General features: G+C 46.4%; 1 protein-coding gene across 2 annotated transcripts in view; it reads left to right on the top strand.

The window, feature by feature from the left end:
• Nucleotides 1-23,514, top strand: part of PFKP (phosphofructokinase, platelet) — a 67,140-nt gene that overhangs the window by 14,853 nt on the left and 28,773 nt on the right. For both annotated transcript variants that reach the window (XM_059663006.1, XM_059663016.1), the window contains one exon: nt 21,989-22,066. In XM_059663006.1, the coding sequence (XP_059518989.1) occupies nt 21,989-22,066 (78 nt within the window). The remainder of the gene's footprint in view (nt 1-21,988; nt 22,067-23,514) is intronic.

Genomic DNA, 23,514 nt, shown 5'->3' on the forward strand with positions numbered 1-23,514 from the left:
CACTGGAGTGACCTTTTACTAAAGTCATTTTCTCCTTTTGTGACGTGACTCCCATGGTCTCTGCTCATTGGTCTGAATAACCATTTATCGTTTGCTGCAAAGATGTTTCCTCCCATGCTTTGGTTTGCTTTTATACATTGTGGTTCTGTGGGTTCGGGGTTGTGTTCAAACGGTGGGTCCTATCAAAGCAGTCCCAGACTATTGTTCTGTCATTTTCCATTTGAATGTGTTGAGGGTCAAATTGCCCTTGTGGATGTCTGTCCAGGCCCTGGCCTGGCAGCCGCTGTCTCCTGTTCACTGATGTGGAATGAGCACATGAGACACAGGGCCACGGGCACCACTTAGCCGGCTCCCCTCCCTTTGATGTTTGAGTTTGCACTCAGATGACTGTTCCGCTTCTGCTGAGGAGCGTACATGCATGTGCCCAGCTTCCTCTGCCCTTTTATTTTATTTTGGGGAGGAGAGGGCGTTGCATTCTGCCTTTGAACTGGAGAGAAGACTCCACACCTCCTTGATGGCAACTCCTAACATGTGAATGTGGCTTTAAAAGTCTCTGGGGGGGTTGGAGCACCCTCAGGTCAGCTTCTTGTTCTAATTAACAAAATGTTTTCAGCTTTGCTGAAGACGAATTTACTTAGACTTGTGGTGTACAGCATGCTCCCCTGGAAACCTTTGATTGCATTGGCTGCTGCTCCGTCAGTGTCTGTGGCCCTCCCCAGTTGCCGGGGTCGAACCCTAGCAGGTCCAGGGGTTCCCAAAGGCGTAGATGGAGTCGGCGAAGAAGGAAGGACACGGAGACAGTGTTCAGTTGATCAGCAGCCTAGCCAGGATCTCCAGCCAAGTTCTGGTCTGGATCTCCAGAGAGGTTCTGCTTAGGATCTCCAGCCAGGTTCTGTCCAGGTTCTCCAGCCAGGTTCAGTCACCAGGTTCTAGTCAGGTTCTCTTGCCATGTTCTATAGTCAGGTTCAGTCCAGGATCTTTTGCCATGTTCTCTCGCTAGGTTCTGTCCCTAGGTTCTGTTGCCAGTTTCTGTCCAGGATCTTTTGCCATGTTCTCTCCAGCAAAGTTCTTCTGTCTCTAGGTTCTGTGTAAGTTCTGTCTTCTAAGTTCTGTCTCTTGCTGTCTTGTTACATCTGTGTTTATACCAGTTGATTCAATCCTATCAATCTCTATTACAAAGGTTAGGGCGTTTCTTATCTCCATTCCAGGGAGTAAAGATTATGTAGCTTAAGCATGATTGTTCGTAGTTAAAGTGATTAATTACCCGCCTAGCACTTAGTTGAGGGGTTTTATTCCCTCCCTAACTTCAGGGGAAAATCCCTACCTGGGGAAACAACCTTTCTCAGAGAGGAGACCTTGGTTAAAACACATAGTGCCAAGAAGGTGAGCAAACATTTTAAGAACAGTATGCCATATATGCCAGGTCCTTTGAAACAGCAAGGATGGACCGGCTCCCGGCACCCAGTGATGCTGCGGCCGTGCTGAGCTGGAGATCCCTCCCCACAGGACCCACTTGGTCTTCATGATGACTTTGCAGTGTGTGCAGGGAAGGGAAGGAAGTCATTTCCGTTATTTTATGCTTAAAAGAACTGACTCATCCTCCTGGACAGTTTGCTGGGAAGAGAGTTCAAATTCCACATCAAACACCCCCCCAAAAAATTTCTGGAGACTTTTTTTTTATGTTTTTATTGATTTCAAGAGGAAGGGAGAGGGAGACAGGGATAGAAACATTAATGATGAGAGTCATTGATTGGCTGCCTCCTGCCCCCTACTAGGGAATGAGCCTGCAACCCCAGATTGTGCCCTGACCAGGAATCAACCACTGAGCAACACTGGCCTGGCTGGAGACATTTTGATTGTCCTGTTATGAAGGGTGGAGGCCAGGGATGCTGCGCAACATCCCACAATGCACAGGACAACCCCCAACAAGGAATTATCTTGCCTAAATGTCAATAATGCTGAGGTCCAGAAACCTGCACTAAACCAAAGGCCAAATCTGTACTGGTTGGTTTGAATGTTGGTAATTTGATGGGGCTAGAGCTGACGGCTGTGTGCCTGTCCAATGTTTGAGTACTGGACCTGACCATCAGATTTTAAGAGTTTTGTTGCGTGTGATTTATTTTTAATATTTTTTTCAATCATAATTGACAGAAAATATTATATTAGTTTTAGGTCTACAACACAGTGGTTAGACATTTATATAACTTGAAAATGATCACCCTGATAAACCTATTACAAACTGACATGATACAGAGTTATTACAATATTATTCCCTGTGCTGTACACAACATCTCTGTGACCATTTTTATAACTGGCAATTTGTACTTCTTAATTCCTTCATCTTTTTCACCCATCTCCCAGCCCTCCTCCTATCCCACAAGACAATCAAAATGTTCTCTGTATCTATGAGTTTGTTTTTTTTAGCTTGTTCATTTATATTGATTTTTAGATTCCACATATAAGTCAAATCATATGGTATCTGTCTTTCTCTGTCTGACTTATTTCACTCAGCATAATACCCTCTAGGTCAGTGGTTCTCAACCTTCTGGCCCTTTAAATACAGTTCCTCATGTTGTGACCCAACCATAAAATTATTTTCGTTGCTACTTCATAACTGTAATGTTGCTACTGTTATTAATTGTAATGTAAATATCTGATACGCAGGATGGTCTTAGGCGACCCCTGTGAAAGGGTCGTTCGACTGCCAAAGGGGTCGCGACCCACAGGTTGAGAACCGCTGCTCTAGGTTCATCCATGTTGTCACAAATGACAAGATTACAGTCTTTTTTATGGTTGAGTAATATTCATTGTATATATACTAGAGGCCCACTGCACAGATTTGTGCACGGGATTCCTCAGCCTGGCCTGTGCCCTATTACAATCCGGGACCCCTTAGGGGGATGTCAGACTGCCAGTTTTGGGTGATCCCTGCCAAGCCTGCACAGATTGGGCGAAACCTGCAATCCGACATCTCCTGAGGGATGTAGCAGTGCTGAAGCAGCAGGCAGCTGGGGAGGAGCCCCAGCTGGGGCCAGGCACTGTGCCGCTGCCACTCATCCTGGCCCCGCTGCACCTGCCACTGCCGCTTGGTAGTGCTGCCGCAGAGGTGCGAGAGGCTCATGCTGCCGCAGCTGCACTCACCAACAGTGAGCCTGGCTTCTGGCTGAGTGGCGCTCCTGCTGTGGGAGCTCACTGACCACCAGGGGGCAGCTCCTCTATTGAGCGTCTGCCCCCTGCTGGTCAGTGCACATCATAGCAACTGTTCGACTGGTCGTTCTGGTTGTTCCGGCCATTCAGTCATAACGATCGCTTAGGCTTTTATATGCATAGATACCACATCTTTTTAATTTTATTTATGTTTATTTTTTATTGAATTTTGGGGTGACTGGTTAATAAAATTATATAGGTTCCAGATGGGCAATTCTATCATACATCATCTGTGTATTGTATTTTGTGTTCACCATCCCAACTCAAGTTTCCTTCCACCACCATTTATCCCCCCTGTACCACATCTTTCTTATCCATTTCTCTATCAATAGGTACTTAGGTTCCTTCTATATCTTGGCTATTGTAAATAATGCTACAACTGAACATAGGGGTGCATATGTCTTTTTGGGTTAGTGTTTTGAGTTTCTTCAGATAAATACCCAGAAGTGGAATTGTTAGGTCATATGGTAGTTCTATATTTAACCTTTTGAGGAACCTCCTTACTGTTTTCCATAGTGATTGCACCAATTTACATTCCCAATAGTGCACAAGGGTTCCCTTCTCTTCCCATCCTCATCAGCACTTACTGGTTTATAAGTGACTAGAGGCCCAATGCACAAAATTCATGCTAGAGTAGGCCTTCCTTCCCCAGCTGCCGGCACCGGCTTCCCTCTGGCACCCAGGACCTTGGCTTCCCTCTGGCTGCTGGCAGGCACCTGGAACACGGCTTCCCTCTGGCCGCTGGCAGGCACCTGGGACCCAGGCTTCCCTCGCAGCCCCAGTTTCATCCGGAAAGACATCTGGTCTAATTAGCATATTATGCTTTTATTATTATAGATAGCCATTCTGAAGGTGTTAGGTAGTATGTCATTGTAGTTTTCATTTGCATTTTTCTGATGATTAGTGATGTTGAGCATCTTTTCATGGCTATTGGTCATCTGTATGTCCTCTTTGAAGAAGTATCTATTCAAGTCTTCTGCCCATTTCCTAATTGGATTGTTTGTGTTTGGGGTGTAACATTGTATGAATTCCTTATATATGTTTAATATTAGCCCCTTATCAGATGTATCACTGGTGAATATCTTCTTCCATTTAGTAAGTTATCTTTTCATGTTGTTGATGATTTTCTTTGCTCTGCAAAAATTTTGTAATTCCATTTATTTTTTTCTTTTGTTTTCTTTGCCTGGGGAGACATATGCAAAAAATATTGCTAAGAGCAATGTCAAAGAGTTTACTGCCTTTGTTTTCATCTAGGACATTTTTGTCTAGGAGATTTTATGGTTTTGGGTCTTACATTTAAGTTAATACACTTTGAGTTTATAACAATAAACATGACTATAATGGTGTAAGAAAGAAGTCTATTTTTGCATGTATCTGTCTAATTTTCCCAAAATCACTTTGTTGTTGTTGGTCGTTAATCCTCACCTAAGGATATTTTTCTATTGATTTTTTTAGAGTGGAGGGGAGGGGAAGAAACAGAGAGAGAGAAGCACGGATGTGAGAGAGACACATCAATTGGTTGCCTCCTGCATGTGCCCCCACTGGGGTGAGGATAGAGCCTGCAACTGGGGTATGTGCCCTTGCCCGGAATTGAACCTGACACTCTAACCACTGAGCCAAACCAGCTAGGGCCCAACATCATTTATTGAAGAGACTGTCTTTACCTCATTGTGTAGATTTGCCTTCTTTGTCATGATTAATTGACCACACAGATGTGGGTTTATTTCTGGGCTCTCTATTCCGCTCCTTTGAGCTACATGTCTGTTTTTATGCCAGTACCATGCTGTTTTCCTTCTTTTTTTTTTCCTTTACATTTTTTAAAAATAATTCTTTATTGCTGAAAGTATTACATATGTCCCCGTTTTTCCCCTATTGGCCCCCTCCAGCCCATCCCTCTGCTGTAGGCCTTCAGCACCCTATGGTCTGTGTCCATTGGTTATTCATATATGCATACAAGGTATTTGGTTGATTACCTTCCAGCCACCCACCCTCCCCCGCCTTCCCTCTGAGATTTCATACTCTTTCCATGCTTCCATGTCTCTGGATCCACTCCATTCATCAGTTAATTTTGTTACTTAGATTCCACATAAGACTGTGATCATATGATACTTGTCTTTCTCTAGCTTATTTTGCTTAGCATGATACTCTCCAGGTCCCTTCATGCTTTCTCAAAGGGTAAGTGATTCTTCTTTTTTTCTGCTGCATAATATTCCATGGTATAAATATACTACAGCTTTTTTATCCACTCATCTACTGATGGGCACTTGGGCTGTTTCCAGATCTTAACAATTGTAAATTGTGCTGCTATGAACATAGGGTTGCATACATTCTTTTTTTATGTATATATATTTTTATTGATTTCAGACAGGAAGGGAGAGGGAGAGATAGATAGAAACATCAATGATGGGAGAGAATTATTGACCGGCTGCCTCCTGCACGCCCCCCACTGGGGATCAAGCCCACAACACAGGCATGTGCCCTTGACCGGAATCGAACCCGGGACCCTTCAGTTCACAGGTGACGCTCTATCCACTAAGCCAAACCGACCAGGACCATACATTCTTTCTGTTTGGTGATTCGGGTTTCTTAGGATATATTGCTAGAAGTGGGATTACTGGGTCAAATGGCAGATTCATATTTAATTTTTTGAGGAAATGCCATACTGTTTTCCACAGTAGCTGCACCAGTATGCATTCCCACCAGCAGTGTAGTAGGGTTCCCTTTTCTCCACATCCTCGCCAGCACTTGTCATTCCTTGATTTGTTGATGATAGCCACTCTGACAGGTGATACCACATTGTCGTCCTAATTTGCATCTCTTTAATCATAAGTGACTTTGAGTTTTGTGTGTTTTTTTTCATAAGTCTCTTGGCCATCTGTATGTCCTCTTTGGGAAAGTGTCTATTTAGGTCCTTTGTCCATTTTTTATAGATTGTTTGTCTTCCCTTTGTTAAGTTGTATGAGTTCCTTATATATTTTGGATATTAACCCTTTATCAGATGTATCATTGCCAAATATGTTCTCCCAAACAGTGGGCTCTCTCTTCATTTTGTTGGTGAGTACCATGCTGTTTCAGTGATTATGACCTTGTATAGTTTGCTATCAGGTAGCATGACATGTCCAACTGTGTTTTTCTTTCTCAAGATTGCTCTGGCCATTCAGGATATTTTGTGGTTCCATATAAATTTTAAGATTATTTCTTCCAGTTCTGTGAATAATGCCATTGGTGTTTTGAATCTGTGGATTGCTTTGGGTAATATGGATATTTTAACAATCTTAATTCTTCTTATCAATGAGTACAGTATATGCCTCCATCTATTTGTATCTTCTTCAGTTTTGTTCTTCAGTGTCTTATAGTTTAACTAGAGGCCCAGTGCATGAAATTCGTGCATGTGGGGGTCCCCTCAGCCCGGCCTGCACCCTCTCCCAATCCAGAACATCCCTCTCACAATCCAGGCCCCCTGGATCCTAACTGCTCAACTGCCTGCCTGCCTGATCGCCCCTAACTGTTCTGCCTGCCTGCTTTATCACCCCAACCCCTCTGCCTGCATGCCTCATCACCCCTAGCCACTCTTCCTGCCTGCCTGCCTGATGCCCCTAACTCAGGGGTGGGCAAACTTTTTGACTCGAGGGCCACAATGGGTTCTTAAACTGGACCGGAGGGCCAGAACAAAAGCATGGATGGAGTGTTTGTGGAACTAATATAAATTCAAAGTAAACATCATTACATAAAAGGGTACAGTCTTTTTTTTCAATAGTTTTATTCATTTCAAACGGGCCGTAGTTTGCCCATGGCTGCCCTAACTGCTTGCCTGCCTGCCTGATCACCCCTAACCACTCGCCTGCCTACCTGATTGCCCCTAACTGCTCTACCTACCTGCCTGATTGCCCCTAACCCCTCTGCCTGCCTGCCTGATCACTCCTAACCACTCGCCTGCCTGCCTGATGCCCCTAACTGCTCTGTCTCATCACCCCTAACCACTCACCTGCCTGCCTGATGCCCCTAACTGCTTGCCTGCCTGCCTGATCACCCCTAACCACTCTGCATGCATGCTTGATTGCCCTTAACTGCCTCTGCCTTGACCCCTGCCACTGCAGCTTTGTCTAGAAGGACATCCAGAATGACGTCCAGAAGGTCATTCAGCTGTCCGGTCTAATTAGCATATTAGGCTTTTATTATTATAGATGCTTGATGTTGTCCCAGAGGTCCCATAAACTTTCATTATTTAAAACATTTTTTCTTCTCTTTGTTCTGATTGGGTGTTTTCTGCTACCTTGTCTTCCAAACCTCTGATTTAGTCCTCTGTTTCATCTAATGTGCTGTAGATTCATTTCAGTTATTGTATTCTTATTTCTGGTTTATATAAATTCTCACTGAGATTATTTACTGCTAAGTTCATTGAGTATCCTTATAACTATGTTAAACTATAACTGATAGATTACTTGCCTCGATTTCATTTAGTTTTTTTCTGGAGTTGTGTCCTGTTCTTTCACTTGGGGGATGCTTCTTTGTCTCCTTACTTTGGCTGAGTCCCTGTGTTTGTTTCTTTGTATTAGGCAGTACAGCTACATCTCCCTGTCTTAGCAGAGTGCCCTTATTTAGTAGGCATTCTGTGGGGCTCAATGGTGAGTCTGTCTGATCACCTGGGCCATGTGCTCCAGGGTGGCCTTTGTGTGGGTTTTGTGTATAGTTGAGCCTTGATTGCTATGGGCATGTCTGTGTTGCATTGACCTTCAGGCAGACGGGCTATTCGGGCTGCCCATGACTACAGTGAATGAGTTGTTGTGCAGGGCCCGACCCCACAGAGTGGGAGTCACTTTATCAGAGCTCTCTGTGCTAGCCAAGTCCACCCTTTGGGTGTGTCATTTGTGGAGCTGGTTGGGTGGTGCTCTGATGTGGTCTAAAGCTGGCTACCAGGTGTGTTAGTTCTGGAGCTTCTTAAGAGAGGCTCCAGTTCAGGTTAAGGTCAGCCACCACCTGTGCCTGGCTTAGGGCTCTCGGTTGGAACTACAAAGTCATCTGCATTTGGTTGTCACTTGTGCTGGGCTTGGAGGTATTTGGGAATTGCTATGCGGTCAACCAAGGTCGACTGACAGTAGTGCTCCGATTGAGACCCTTTGGTGGACCTCGTGATGTGAGTTGAGGCCAGCCACCAATTGTGCTTGTGGCCTCTTAGCTGAAGCTTTATTACAGGCCAACACTGGCCACAACTTATGCCAGGCTTGTTTAGACTGGTTGCCTCTTGTGGTGGGTTAAAGCTGCTTAGCAAGAGGTACAGGGCCCCCCTAGACCAGCCACTGCTTGGTTGGGGTTTGTGGACCTTTAAGAGATTTTAGGAAAGTCCATGGTCTGAGTCCAGGAAGGTTGCTTTTGTAGAAAGGCCACTGAAAGAGGTTCTGGTGAGTGTGCAAGGTGGGTGGGGTGCGGCCTCAGGGTGTCACCAGGGTGGGGCTAATGGTGTTAGCTAGGTTACTGAAGAGCTCAGATTTTGTGCCCACCTGCAGCTCAATGGCAGAAGGACTCAACAACACCGGGGAGAGCTGCCTCAACCCCTGCTCCTCCAGCCCTCGTCCTGAAGCTAGTGAATTCAGTTCTTCCTGTATGTATCTTGTGTTCTTGGAGCAGCTACCGTGCTGGAGCTCAGAGCGAGTGAATATGTGAGCCAGTGAGTCTGTGCTCTGGCCCTTTAAGAGGAATCTTGGGACTCCAGCAGCTCTCTATCTCCCTCAGCCACAATCTCAAATGGTTTTCACAGCCAGAAGTAATGGGACCTCTCTTCCCAGCACTGGAACCCTGGGGCTGGGTCCTCTCACTCCTCAGGGGCCACCTCTGCAGCTGAGATATCCCTCCGATTCTTAATCATACGCGGGTGTGGGACCAGCCTGTTCCGAATCTCCACCCCTCCTACCAGTCTCGACATGGCTTCTTTTTTTAAATCCTTAGTTAGAGGCTTTCTGGCCGCTAGCCTTTAGGGGGTTATCAATGATGGTTTTTCTATAATTTGGTTGTATTTTGATATGGTCGTGGGAGGAGGTGAGCACAGCATTTACCTACACTGCCACCTTGACTGGAAATCTGTTTGTTTGTTTGTTTGTTTTTTATTGGCACTCTGGCTTGTGGCTGTCTGTCTGTGTTCTGGTGATATTTAGATGTATCCCGACCGGTATCTACCAGACTCCCACATTTCAAAACAAAGGCATTGAGATGGAACACATCATCTGGGTGCCCATGTCTACAAGCTTTGAGCTCCTTTGGAGGAGTCGTGACATAGAAAAGCAGTTTGTTCTCTCCATTCTCAACTAGGACAGGAGGGCTGCAGGGTCCACTTCCCTCATAGGTAAAGGGGTCTTCCTCCTATGACTTGTGGGGGCTGCATTCAAGTCATCTCTGCAGGAGGTGCCCTCTGCTTCCTGCCCCTTCCAGCAGGGGGCAGTGAGGAGGCCTGAGTCTGAGCAGCCCCATCTCCGCCAGGGAAATCCAGGACATTCTACAGTTACTCCATAGGGAAGATGCCATGGTTCTAATTTTCATACTAACTGTTTTATTGGTAATTGGCACCTTTGATGGAGGGCGTCCCAGGGCGTCCCACTGACTGCAGTGAGTGTGACTTGGCCCTAGGAGTGATCAGGTCTCTGACGTCCTTGGATATGGAGGGGAAAGGGCACAGCTTGCAGATAGAAGCACTTGCACTAGAATCGCTTGTCTAGAGGTGATGCAATGCTTCTGGTGACACCCCGCCCCCCACTCTTAAAGAGAGAGAACTTCTAGTGAGCGGAAGGGGTTTCAGTGTCCGCCCTCCCTAGGGGCTCACCCAGTCCCCTCTCAGCCCCACAGGACTTTGCACTGGGGGTCAGTATTATCTCATTGAATTGAAATCGTTTGGGCGTCATCATCTCTCCTTGAGAGATGTAATGAACCTGTATCTGCTATTCTAAAATATGTCTAAATCTGCCAGTTTTTCCCAAGTCATTTGGGCAGCAAACCTGAGTGGCGCTGCGTGCAAATCCTTTCTTGCCCACCCTGTGACTGTCCCTCAAATGGGAGAAGGCGACTCCCCTCGAGACAGCGCCAGCCCACACATGCTACACTGTCTGTGGTGCTTAGGGTTCCAGTTCTGGAACATCTGCCACCCCACGAGTTTTGGGATGTGATTATGAACCCACATACACATCCCAGTGTCATGTCAGGGGATAAATAAACTAACCTTCTGGCCCTGTTTCCTCATCTGTCCAGTGGAAATCTTATTTACCTTCCTGTGCTTGGAAAGCATTGAGCACAAGCTGGGCAAAGGGGGTGTGGGGCTTCGAGGTGGGGTGTGATGTGTGTGCCTTTGACTCCATTGGTTTCCTCCAGGCACAGAATCTGGAGGATGAGGGCTCTGATCTGCATTCACTTCTCTAAAATCCCTCTCAGAGCTGCAGCTGTGTCCACATGTTCTGCTGTCTGGGTCCTGCGCTAACGGACAGGGTTGCCTTCTACACCACACACCAGCGTGCTATTGGCATTTGTAGGGGATGATGGGAGGGTGGTGGTGGGGTGTCATGAAGGGCAGGTTGCTTACGCAGCAGTCACCAACCTTTGGACCTCACGGACCACCTCACTGGTGGTCTGTGACCACTGGTTTGCGACCGCTGGCTTAGAGCATCCCTGCCTCTGCCCTGAGGAGCCAGGACTACCCCCCCACCCCCACCCCACACACACACCCCACAGTCGGGAATGTCTATTGACACTCAGGTGTCCCTCCTGAGCCAACTCTTCCTCCTGGGGAGCCACTGCCCCAGATCTATTTGGGTTCAAATTTAGGAGATGTTTGGTTTTATTTTTTAAAACATCATTCAGTAACTTATCCAACATGTTTATCCATTTATAGTCCAGTTTTGGGGGGTTTTTTGTGTGTTGTTGTTTTGTAATCCTCCCTCACCCAAGGATATGTTTATTGATTTTAGACAGAAGGAGAGAGAGAGAGAGAGAGAGAGAGAGAGAGAGAGAGAGAGAGAGAGAGAAACATCGATGTGAAAGAGAAACATCGATCTATTGCCTCCCATATATGCCCCAACCAGGGATCGAACCCGCAACCTTTTTGTGTACAGGACAATGCTCCAAACAACTGAGCCATTTATGGTCTAGTTTTTAAGTCTAGCTAGAGTTTTTAAAGTGACCCACACATTAAAACAATCAGTATTAATTATTGAAATGAAGGGGCTGGGGTTTTCTTCTTGAGCAGAAAATGTATGGAAAGTGTATCAATCCAAAAACACGGGTGTTTCTGCTGAAGGTCTGGCACCAGATTTGTTCTATCTGGCTGGGCGAGCAGTGAATCTGGGGCAGCACTACGTATGCTGCCTGCTGAGCCCTTGGGCGCCCTTCGGGGACCGGCGGGGTGGGGTGCAGTTAAGCTGATCTTTCCACTTACTGAGCCAGTTGTTGATTTTTTGTTTACCTTTGAGGCTAAGACATTTTCCCCTTAGAAACGTACAAGTAAGTGCCTTTACCTAATTGGCGATGGCGAGGGCAAGCACATCACATGTCTTTGCAGAAGACTGCACTGGGGAGGCCTGCCCTGGGCTTGGGCGGATCAGACAGACAAGGCGGGGGAGCCCTAAGTGACCTGCTGGCGCTGTCTTGTGATTTAGTGTAATACATGGGTTCAGAATCCCATTGGCTAAAGGGGCTTCTGCAGACTTGGGAAATCATTATCATTGCAGCTCTTCAGATGTGACTCCCAGGAAAGCCTTCCCTCTGAAATACCTGGACAGCTGGGCGCTCAGGGAAGGCGCTGGTGAGTGTCAGAGGCCTCGTCTGCCCCTGTCCTCCCAGCATTGAGGAGAGGCTGGGAACAGTGCCCATCACTGTCCGCAGCTGCTCCTCTTGGTGTTAAAAAGGAGGGTTCTGCCTGTGAGAGAGTCAGAATGTCCTATTGTTGAAGAAGAAGGGCATTGGGACAGCCTCAGGAGCCAGCCGTCTGGCTTTCCCAGGCTGGCTCAGGGTCCCGCTCAGTGAGTGGCTTTCTTACTGGGGCTCTCTGCAGACTGTTTTTCTTTTTCTCCCCCTCCCTCTCCCCTCCCTCCTCCCTATCTCCTTCCCTCTCCTTCTCCCCCTCCCTTCCTCCCTCCCTTCCTTGCAAGCTTGAATAACCACATGTAATCCAAGCTGCACTGGGCTGGGACTCTGATACGGTGGCCTGACTTACACACTAATAAATAAGTTTTAATTGTCAGTTACTAGATTGGCATCATTTCCCCCTTCCTAACAGAAACCCTCTCTCTGCCATGGGGCTCATTATTTCTCTTCTCAGATATGATGTGCCACCTGCTGTCAGTTTTTATTTTTATTTTTAATCCTCGCCCGAGAATATGTTTTATTGATTTTAGAGAGAGAGGAAGTGAGAGGGAGAGAGAGAAAGATCCATGTGAGAGAGAAATATCTATTGGCTGCCTCCCATATGCACTCACAATCTGGATATGTGCCCTGACCGAGAACCAAACCCACGACTTTCAGTATACTATACGGGATGATGCTCCAACCAACCTAGCCACACTGGCCAGGGCTTTGGTCGCAGTTTTTAAAGTGAGAAATGTTATGTTGTGTCCAAACAAAATAACAGCAACACAAAAATCCTCCGCCTTTTCCAAGGAGGGCAGCGCAGGGAGACCTGTCGGCCACCCCTCCCCAAGGGGGTTGGAGATCTGGTTCCACCTGTGCCTTGGACCTTGTGGGCAGGGATGGGTGCTTATGTTCCCTGAAGGGACCAAGAACAGGTTAGAATGTCAGGGTTGACGTCTGGGGACTCAACCTGGTTGTGCATCCTTTTCTCACCCCTCCTGTCACCACCTCCACCTCCCCCAATGATTCCCTGAAGGCCAACCAAGCAAGGTGACCAGAATCGCACGTTTCATCTCCTGGAGGGCTTACTGTTTCTGCATTTTAACTTCTTTAAAGGGAAAGCTACTCACCCACAAAATGTCTGTCTAAAAATAGTCACAGAGATGCTCCAATGTCCAGTTCACTGTCTCTCTGGTAGCTGATGGGTGGATGTTTATGCTAAACTCCTCCCGCCCCGCCCCTCCCCTGCAGGCACATTCCAAGGTTGGTTGAGTTTCTAATGCATGAAAGGCAGGTGACCTCCGTCCCTGCACTACCTCCCTTTCCACGGGAACCTTGGCTGGTGCACACCTGGAACAGTGAGCAGTAACGAGGACAGTGCTAGCTCCCAGCTGCATGCTTCCTGTGGGGCCTGTGACGTGGTCCTCACGCCATCAGCACGGTGCTCTTGACTTCAGACTATATTGAGTGACTGCCAACATTTAGTGTTCAAATCTCAGAGTGGTCATCTCCCTGCCCCCCTCCTCCCCATCCCCACTGCTTCCACCTTGGCCCACCTCCCCCGCTGCTATCACCATGGGCTGATTAAATGCTTGACTGTGAGGTGACAGGCTCTCTCTGCTCTAGAGGCTGGGGACTGGCTCCGTCCTGCTGTGGCTTTCAGTTTGTGACCTGCTTGGAATTGTGCATGTTAGCTGTAGCTTCAAGAAATCCAGGAATGCCGGGGGGATCAATAAGTTGTGTTGGTTTATTCCTGGGATTCCACAAGCCCAGGGATTGGGCTGTACAATGACCCGTGGTGTTCTGACATGTTTGAAGATTTTTGAGTTGATTAATCTTGCCAAGGACAAATCCAAAGGCTACACAGGCATTTTCACTGAAGTCATGAAATCAATGAGCGTAGTTCCCTGGACCAGAGTGTTTGTGCCTTAGAACCTGGTGGGATCCACAGGCTCTGGATGGGGGGAGGGGAAATGCATGATTGGAGGTTCTGCACATGAGTTTCCTGTGGGCAAAGTGAACTCATAATCCCTAAACTTGGAAATCACTGACCTGGAGAACCTTGGCCACCTTGTTTTCAGGCACACCTCGTTGTGCGCAGTGGCATTTACTGCATCTGCCACTTGAGAGTGGTGCAGAGCCCACCCCTCCAATTGCTTGCTCTCAAGTTCTGTAAGTGAAAGGCTGCAATTTACTAAGGAATAAACCAGGGAAACCTTACTGTTAGAGGAAACAAGAATATGTGTTTCCTCAGAAGTAGCAAAACCCCTGGAGAAGTCTCTGAATGCCGGTGAGGACAATATCTAGAAAATACTTGTGGTGGTTGGAGTGTTTGCCATTTAAACAGTGAGTTGTTGCCTGAAGGATGCAGGGAATCCAATCTGGAGAAAGCACCAGAGAGGTGACGAGACGTGGACACCTAGAACAGACACATCCTAGAACAAAAAGCCTACTGTGCATAGCACAAGGCTGCAGTTTCCCTTGGGTCTTCAATTTAAAAAACACACACAGATCTCTTATAAAAGAACTAGAAGCCCAACTTGGCCCCGCCCACCTGCACGTGCCTTGATGTGCACGCAGCCGGTCTTTGGTCATTATGGCATCACGACCATTGGGTTTTTATTATATAGATGCCACCCACAGACGGACTAGCTCTTACTGGTTTTAGAATGGATTTGACAGATGTCTACAAACAAGTCAAATTGAACACAGTGTGGTCAAATGAGTCCACGTAAACCATTCTGTGTTACATCTGGCTAAGGGGCTCTTGGGTTCATCCTGTGAATGAGGACCAACAAGAAAGGTAGTGTTACTTTAGCTCAATATCTAAGCATGGCTTTAAAATTTTTATGGTTTTGTTTTTCTTATGTGAGTCATAGAACTGGCTCTGAAGGCAGTTCTTCCACAGGAGAATTTTAGAAAATGCCTTAGGCTCTGGCAGTATTGGAGCCAGTAGTCAGCCTCTTGAGGAGATCACTAGGAGAGACGTAACCTGGGCATGTAAAGGGTGGCACATTTGTGTAAAATCAGTCTTCCTCACTTAGTAACAGCTCCCTCCTAAAAGGCTGCCCCAAACCAAGGTTGGTGGCTATTTTTCAAATGTTATGTGAGTTTAATTCTCTGCCACTTGAAGAATGAGTCATTCCCTATAACTTGGCCCATGTGTACAGGAAGGCGGGAGCTGGGAATGCAATCATCACGAAATCCTCCTATTTCTTCTGCATCGCTTGCTTTACCGTATGTGTCTCTGCCACACGAAATAATCACTTATGTCTGGAGAACATTTTACTTTCCAAAATATGTGTTATGGTTTGTGAAACTGCTTTCCATGTTCCAACTCTGGAAACAAAGGATCTCTACATGTTTTGATTGAGTCAGGATTTCCGTTCTGAGGCATTAGGGCACCTACTAAAGGGTCAGATCCTATGTGGTGTCTGACGGGGTATTGTAGGAATAATCTGGAAGGTGAATCCGTCAGCGACATCTGTGTCTTCCCTGTAGGCGATGCTGCAGCCGGACGGCTCCCTTGCCTTACCTGTTTAGTTACCTAATGCATGAACGCACAGAAACTGCTGCTGCGGCCATTGGTGTGGGCTGGGAGGTCTCTACTCTCTTCCCTGTCAGAGCCTGTGGTCAGTGCAGTCAGTCGGTTTTCCCTCCTGCTCTGCCCAGGACGGTCTGGTTGAGGCCTGCTGTTCTGGACTAACTAATGGTAGTGCTTTTTCTCCTCAGAAGTATGCAGGTTTGGACGATATAACATCATCTCTCTCTGTAGGGCTTGTTTCAGCACAGGGCTGAGCATCTGAAACTTGGCCCCGGGCCACAGGCCTGCTCACATGCACCTCCCTGCCTCTGGAGCTTCATAGCACTGAGACCAGATCTCAGCTCTGCCCCCAAGTGCAGACTCTCCCTAATGGTCCCCAGCCTCAGAGTGGCATGCTGTGCAGTGTCTCAGTGACAGGCCCTGTGCAGGGGTGCCAGAAACAAGTCAAATGACAACCCTAAGACTAATCTCCCTTTCTCTCTCTCTTTCTCATCTATCTCACCTATTATCTACCTACTAGAGGCCTGGTGCACAGATTTGTGCACCAGTGGGGTCCCTTGGCCTCGCCTGCAGGGATCGGGCCAAAACTGGCTCTCCGACATCCCCGGAGGGGTCCTGGATTGTGAGAGGGTGGTTCTTGGGTGACGCACCCCGGAATAGGGCCCCCTCCTCTCTGGTTCTGGGTGTGTCACCCAAGAACTGCAGCTGCCAGGTCACCGCAGCTCAGCAGCTCCTGTGTTGAGCATCTGCCCCCTGGTGGTCAGTGCACATCATAGCTACTGGTTGGACGGTCGAGCAATTGAACGGTTGCTTAGGCTTTTATAGTATATATATATAGATCATCATCTGTCATCTGTTTATTATCTATTCATCCATCATATATCTGTCACCTGGCTATCTGTCCATCATCTATTCATCATTCACATATCAACCATCTATTATCTACCTATTTATCTACTTATCTATCCATCTGTGTATCTATCTATTCATTTGCCTATCTATTGTTAAAATCCTGTGAAATAAGATCCTTGGGGATAACTCAGGAGGAGGAGGGAGCTTGGTTTTGCCTATGGTCCTAGAGCTGGGGGTGCTGTGGGCCTGGTGCAGCCTCTGTCCCTGAGATCGCTCACACACCAGGGAGCAGCTTAAATAAAGGCTTTGATAAGTGCTCCTCTCCCGGAGGGAGCCTGGATCCAGTCACTCTCTTGCTTATCACCCCGCTGTCCTCAGCGACAGCCACACTGGCTCCATACTTTAAATGGAATAGGCTAAAACTGCACGCTGTGAGGCTTACACAGCAGGGAGATGGGAACAGAGGGATGGAAGGGGTCCTTAAAGTGACTGAGGTGTGCTTGGAATAAATTGCATGGCTTCCCCATGCAGACAGTGGGAGGTTGTGGCTGTCTGAACCAGCTGTCCTGGGGTCTGAGGACAGCAGAGCAAGCAGGGGCCAGAGGCCAGGGCCTCAGTGACCGCAACCTGCAGAGACACTCTACGGCAGTGGTTCTCAACCTTCCTAATGCCGCGACCCTTTAATACAGTTCCTCATGTTGTGGTGACCCCCAATTTCATTGTTACAAATTGAACATAATTAAAGTGTGGTGATTAATAAAAAAAACCAATATGTAATTACATATGTGTTTTCCGATGGTCTTAGGCGACCCCTGTGAAAGGGTCGTTCGACCCCCAAAGGGGTCACGACCCACAGGTTGAGAACCACTGCTCTAAGGCAAATCTGCTCTCCACTTCTCTTAGTTCTTTGTCATCTCATGTTGGGTTTCCCTCTCCTGTTTGTTGCATATGTGACTCAAACACTAGACTGTGCACATGTGTATTTACATATTAAAATATATTTATGTTATATAGGATATAATATATCATCTATACTAATAATAGCCTAGGTGGTTGTCACGCCCTGATGCCATGATGCCCTCACGCCATCACATGATGGCTGTGTGCGCAGAGGAGGCAGGGCCCAGCAGAGGGTTCCCGCCACCTTGCACCACGGAGGCAGGTCCTGGCGGAGAGTCCCTGCCACCTTGCATGGAGGAGGTGGGTCCTGGCGGCTGCTCTGTGTGGCTTCCGCCAGGGTTCCCGTGGCCCTGCATGCTCCGCGGAGGCGGAACCCCCAGCACTGGCCTACCTCTTTGAGGCAATCCATCGAGGAGCCCTGGATGGGTATGTGGGGCCTACCTCTTTGGGGCAATTGATCGTGGGGCTCCCGTACTGTGAGAGGGCACAGGCCAGGCTGGGGGTGCCCCCCCAAGTGCACGAGTTTCATGTACCCAGCCAATAGTTTTCTAATAATATGTCATAATGCATAGTTATAATATACTTTAATAATTATCTACTTATATAAAAACCCTGGGTGTAACATCACGGCCAGAAGTGCAACCAACCGGAAGGAAGTCAGTCCTGCAGGGGTCGTCTTGGAAACGGCTGCGCCCTCGCCCTCCCCTAGCTGTTTCCTGGAGGGCGAGGTTTCAGGCAGGAACCCACCCTCAGGGCGAGGTTTCAGGAAGGAACCAGCCCTCAGGGCAAGGTTTCAGGCAGGAACTGACCCTCAGGGCAAGGTTTCAGGCAGGAACCTGACTTTGGAGCAGAGCATGGAAGTGAAATGATTTGTAATGGATCTATTATTGAAGCTACCTTTGGAAATACTATATCTATAGATTAGTGGTTCTCAACCTTGGCTGCACATTAGAATCACCTGGGAATCTTTTTAAAATCCTAATTTTTGGGCCTCATCCTCCGGAAATTCTGTTTCTTTTTTACTAATGTTGTGGCCCCACCCCATAACAAAGAAACAATTTCTGAAGGATGAGGCCCAGGAATCAGGATTTTAAAAGATTCCCAGGTGATTCTAATGTGCAGCCAAGGTTGAGAACCACTGCTATAGATAATATTAAAAATATATCTAAAAGTGCAATTCTTTGTCTAAAAAATGAGCATGTTCAAAAATTAAATGAAGAAAAGTTTGATATACTCGATGGAGATTTTCACACATATTTGAGTGATGATTCCATTGATTCCACAGATGATGCTGAAAAGGAAAATTTTCCCATTGAATTTCTTAATAGTATTACTCCTTCAGAATGCCATGTCATAAAATTAAAATCAAAAGTGGGTGCAATCATCATGCTATTGAGAAATCTCAATAGTAAATGGGGTCTTTGTAATGGTACCAGATTTAAGCTGAAGTATTAACAGGATCTCCAGAGGGAGAGGTTGTTCTGATTCCAAGAATTAATTTGTCCCCATCTGACACTGGCCTCCCATTTAAATTGATTCGATGATGGTTTCCCATGATGCCAGCATTTGTGATGACTATTAATAAATCACAAGGACAAACTCTAGACAAAGTAGGCATATTCCTACCTGAACCCGTTTTCGCACATGGTCAGTTATATGTTGCTTTCTCTTGAGTTTGAAGAGCATGTGACGTTACAGTTAAAGTTCTAAATACTTTATCACAAGGGAAATTAGTCAAGCACTCTGAAAGTGTTTTCACTCTTAATGTGGTATACAGGGAGATATTAGAATAAGTTTAATCACTTTATCAGTCATTGTTTGCATCACTGTTGTTTTTATATCATGTTTTTGTATCATGTTTTTGTCGTTTTTATATCATGCCTCTGTTATATCCTTTTGTTACTGTTTATTAATAAATTTATATATTATCTTCATATACATTTTACTAATTTCCTTTCATCTCTCACACTTCTATTATAGAGAAAGGGCAAATAGCAATATTAAAATATCTCCGCTAATTAATTCCCTTTTAAAAAAATATATATATATTATTGATTTTTTACAGAGAGGAAGGGAGAGGGATAGAGAGTTAGAAACATCGATGAGAGAGAAACATTGATCAGCTGCCTCCTGCACACTTTCCACTGGGGATGTGCCCGCAACCGAGGTACATGCCCTTGACTGGAATCGAGCCTGGGACCCTTGAGTCCGCAGGCCAATGCTCTAGCCACTGAGCCAAACCGGTTAGGGCAATTAATTCCCTTTTAATGTGCACGAATTTCATGCACTGGGCTACTAGCCCTATATAATAAAAGCCCAGCGACCTTAACAGTGGAACGACCAGAATGACCAGTCGACTAGTTGCTATGATGCGCACAGATCACCAGGGGCCAGAAGCTCAATGCAGGGGAAGGGGAGGGTACAGTGAGGCCTGGAGGTGCGCACTATGGCCTAGGGATCCCAGGAACCGCAAACCCAGAGTTTGCTTTCCAATAAAAAAATAAATTGTAAAAAACAAAAAAACAAAATAAAACAACTACTGACACCAACCACCACCTTGGGAAGAACAGCTCCAGGAGGGAAAGACCTCCCCAGGCCCCACCCAGCCTGGCTGGCACACTGCGAGCTCGCAGGGACTCACTAGTGACGTGCAGGAAGCGCAGCCCCTCCCACTCCAAAGCCAGTCGCACCAAGAGTTGCTGCCCTTCCTGGCAGCCTCAGCTCCAACTTCCTGACCGCGCCTTCCTACATTCACTTGGGGGCGTGGCTTTGGCCTCCCTGGCCAATAGTGCCGCAGCACAGCCACCAGGGCTGGCTGGGCATTGATTTGGCCGCTGACTGATGTCCGTGTGCAGTTAGTTACACTGTGTGTTTACATTTGTAGGGAAGCAGGACAGCCCACTCCTGCCGCCTGCCTCACCTTTTAGGCTAAGAAAGGCCCGTTGATCTCTGTGCTTCTCCTTCCATCCAGGAGTGAAACCTCTTGGGGATGAATGATCCCAGCGATGGCCCTCAACACATGCTCAATGTCACTGACACAGACATTCCCAGTCATTACAGCCTGTTCCTCAGCCTGCAGTGCCCTTCTCCACACACTGCCACTCCTCACCTGTCACCCTCTGAGGATCACCTTATGTTATCCTATCTGAAATGTGAGCAAGATCTCAAATGCCCCCCTGTCAATAGCTCCCTTGCCCTACCTTCCTTCCTCTAAAAACCTTGCATTTTAAAAATATATATTTGATTGATTTCAGAGAGGGAAATAGAGATAGAAACATCAATGATGATGGAGAATCATTGATTGGCTGCCTCCTGCATGTTCCAAACTGTGGATCTAAACCTCCCCCGACCCCTCCCCCAATCCTTCCCTGGCCAGCAGGCCCTGGTAGCAGCGTGGCACCAAGGGAAGGAGGAGAGGGGGAGGGGGGGTGCCAAGGACAGTGTCGGTGTCTGGTATCTGTTCCTTCTGCACCTGGCCTGGTGACCATCATCTCCTGTCCCAACCCTGCCGGGACCTTTGGGATCTAATTGGCCTGGCCCTGATTGGCCCTGATCACCCACCAGGCCTAGGGACCCCATTATTCATGAATTTCGTGCACCGGGCCTCTAGTACATTATAATTACATTACATATGCATAATTAATAAACATAATTATATATTTTATACTGTATAACATAAATATAAATACATATACATGCATGTGCATAATTTAATGTTATAACATATAGTATTTCATCATATAAATATATGCTAATATGAAATGTTACATAATATACTCATTATATTATTTATAGACATTTTACATTTATAAGTATATAAATTAATTAATCAGCAAGATGCCTTCACTGTTGATTAATTTATGCAAAAGGCTCTATACTCAATGGGCATTTCATTATTAAAAATCTTTATTCCTTTTTCATTTCCTCTTGGCCTTCACTAGGTAGGGGACTTGAATTCACAATAATAATCTATTATGATAAGCCCAACTAAAAGTTTAAGAACCATTCCTTTTGAGGGTAAACGCCCTGGAAAGTGAGTCACCTAGATAAAGATGCAAATGAGCATTTCTACATTTCTTGATCTTATATATTCTCTGGGTAAAGGGAGATGCATTTAGAATTGAAAGGTGATTATTTTGGGGTTCCAGGCAAAAGTGAGCACTTGTATGCTGATTGACTCACAGTCCCTCTGGTGTAGTAAGATGTCACTAATGGGAAGGAAGAAGCCTGGATTAAGCTGTGCTTATCAGTCGTATTTTATATATAGCAAAAGCAGCATGGGTGTGCCTGGGCAGACGGGGGCCGTGACAGGAGTGTTCTCAGGAATGCCATGTGATTGACACGTTTGTGTTAAATGACAAACAGTTTTGGGGTAAGTCCCTTTTCAATCTCTTAGACACCATTAGGCAACAGGCAAACCTCGTATTCCCCACGGTGCCCTGGATGAGGCTGGACCGACATTCCTACTCTTAGAGATTACATTCAAGGGGCTTCCCCGCTACTGATGACTGTGAGTCACACTTGTATGGACGGTCTGCAAATGCTGGGCTCCTAGGTACTTACCTTCATTTTCACTGGTATTCACATTTCATGTAGTTTAGGATCAATTAATACTGCAACAATATTTACTCCATTTTTAAAAGGTTTCATTCTCTCCCCCAGGGCTACCAAGGCATGGTGGACGGCGGCAACAACATCGTGGAAGCGAACTGGGAGAGCGTCTCCAGCATCCTGCAAGTGGTAGGTGCTGGGTTCCATAGACTGCTTCTCCCTGTAAGTGAGTCACTCCCTGAGTTTGGAGCCTTTGGTCCTTATACTCCTCTCAGACTTAAAGCAGATCAGCGTGCTGCCTGGCAGCAGGAAAGAAGACACTCTTAATGTGTCACTTAAATTTTGTAAAAACACTTCCCATCATGCAAATGGAGGAAATATCCCTGTAATAAAAAATGTATGCATGGTAGCTAGCATTCCTCATGATACTGGGAGCAAATTTGGGGTTTGTACACCAGATCGTGTTGAGGCAGCTTTGATTTGTTGGTGCTGTGTATTTAGTGGTGAATACCTGTGCCTGTTGGGTTTTCTTGATAAAACCCAACATCAGGGTTTCACAGCCTGGGAGAGACCCCAGCCAGCGGCTCCGAGAGCCCTGGGTTTGTTTATTTATTTATTTTTAATTTTTATTGATTTCAGAGAGGAAGGGAGAGGGAAAGAGAGCTAGAAATATCAGTGATGAGAGAGAATCATTGATCAGCTGCCTCCTGCATGCCCCACACTGAGGATCAAGCTCGCAACCCAGGCATGTGCCCTGACCATGAATCGAACCACGACCTCCTGGCTCATAGGTCAGTGCTCAGCCTCTGAGCCACCTGGGTCGGGTGGGCCATGAGTTTAGAGGGCAGGCGGCGCCCTGCCCTGGCCTGCTCCAGATGGAGTAGATTTCTTTGGTGTGCCCAAACATGAGGTCATCACCACTTCAGGCAAAGAAATAGCTGCTTACTCTTAATTTAAAAGGTGCCTGCCCAGCTATTTTATGCTTATACTTAATTATACCTAATACATTTCCAGAACACTGTGTAGCTTAGCAAAGGCCCCACACAGCTGAGGAATGGAGAGCCCACGTGGCGAGAATAAACTCATGAAGCACTACTGTGGGTTTACCTCTGTAGCATATGTATTCATCTGTGGCTCCTGTTGAGTACTCTTTTAAAAATATATTTTTATTAATTTCAGAGAGGAAGGAAGAGGGAGAGAGAGAGATAGAGACACCAATGATGAGAAGAAATCATTGATTGGCTACCTCCTGCCTGCCCCCCAGTGGGGATTGAGCCCACAACCCAGGCATGTGCCCTGACTGGGAATTAAACTGTGACCTCTTGGTTCATAGGTCAGTGCTCAACCACTGAGCCACACCAGCTGGGCCTTTTATAATAGAAGGAATAAAATGCATATACTGCCTGTGAAGTTGCTAGTGCGTGGATAAAATGGGTGAATGGGTGAATGGATAAAAAAATTATGGGAAAATATATGAATATTATTTAGTCATATAACAGAAGGAACTCCTGCAATATGGGACACAGTGGATGGATCTTGAGGGCATTATGTTAAATCAGTGAGACAGAGAAGGACAAATACTCATTGATATGTAGAATCTAAACTCACAGAAGCAAAGAATAAATTGGTGTTTGTCA

Source organism: Myotis daubentonii, chromosome 1 (genome assembly GCF_963259705.1).
Source record: "Myotis daubentonii chromosome 1, mMyoDau2.1, whole genome shotgun sequence".
Classification (NCBI taxonomy): domain Eukaryota; kingdom Metazoa; phylum Chordata; class Mammalia; order Chiroptera; family Vespertilionidae; genus Myotis; species Myotis daubentonii.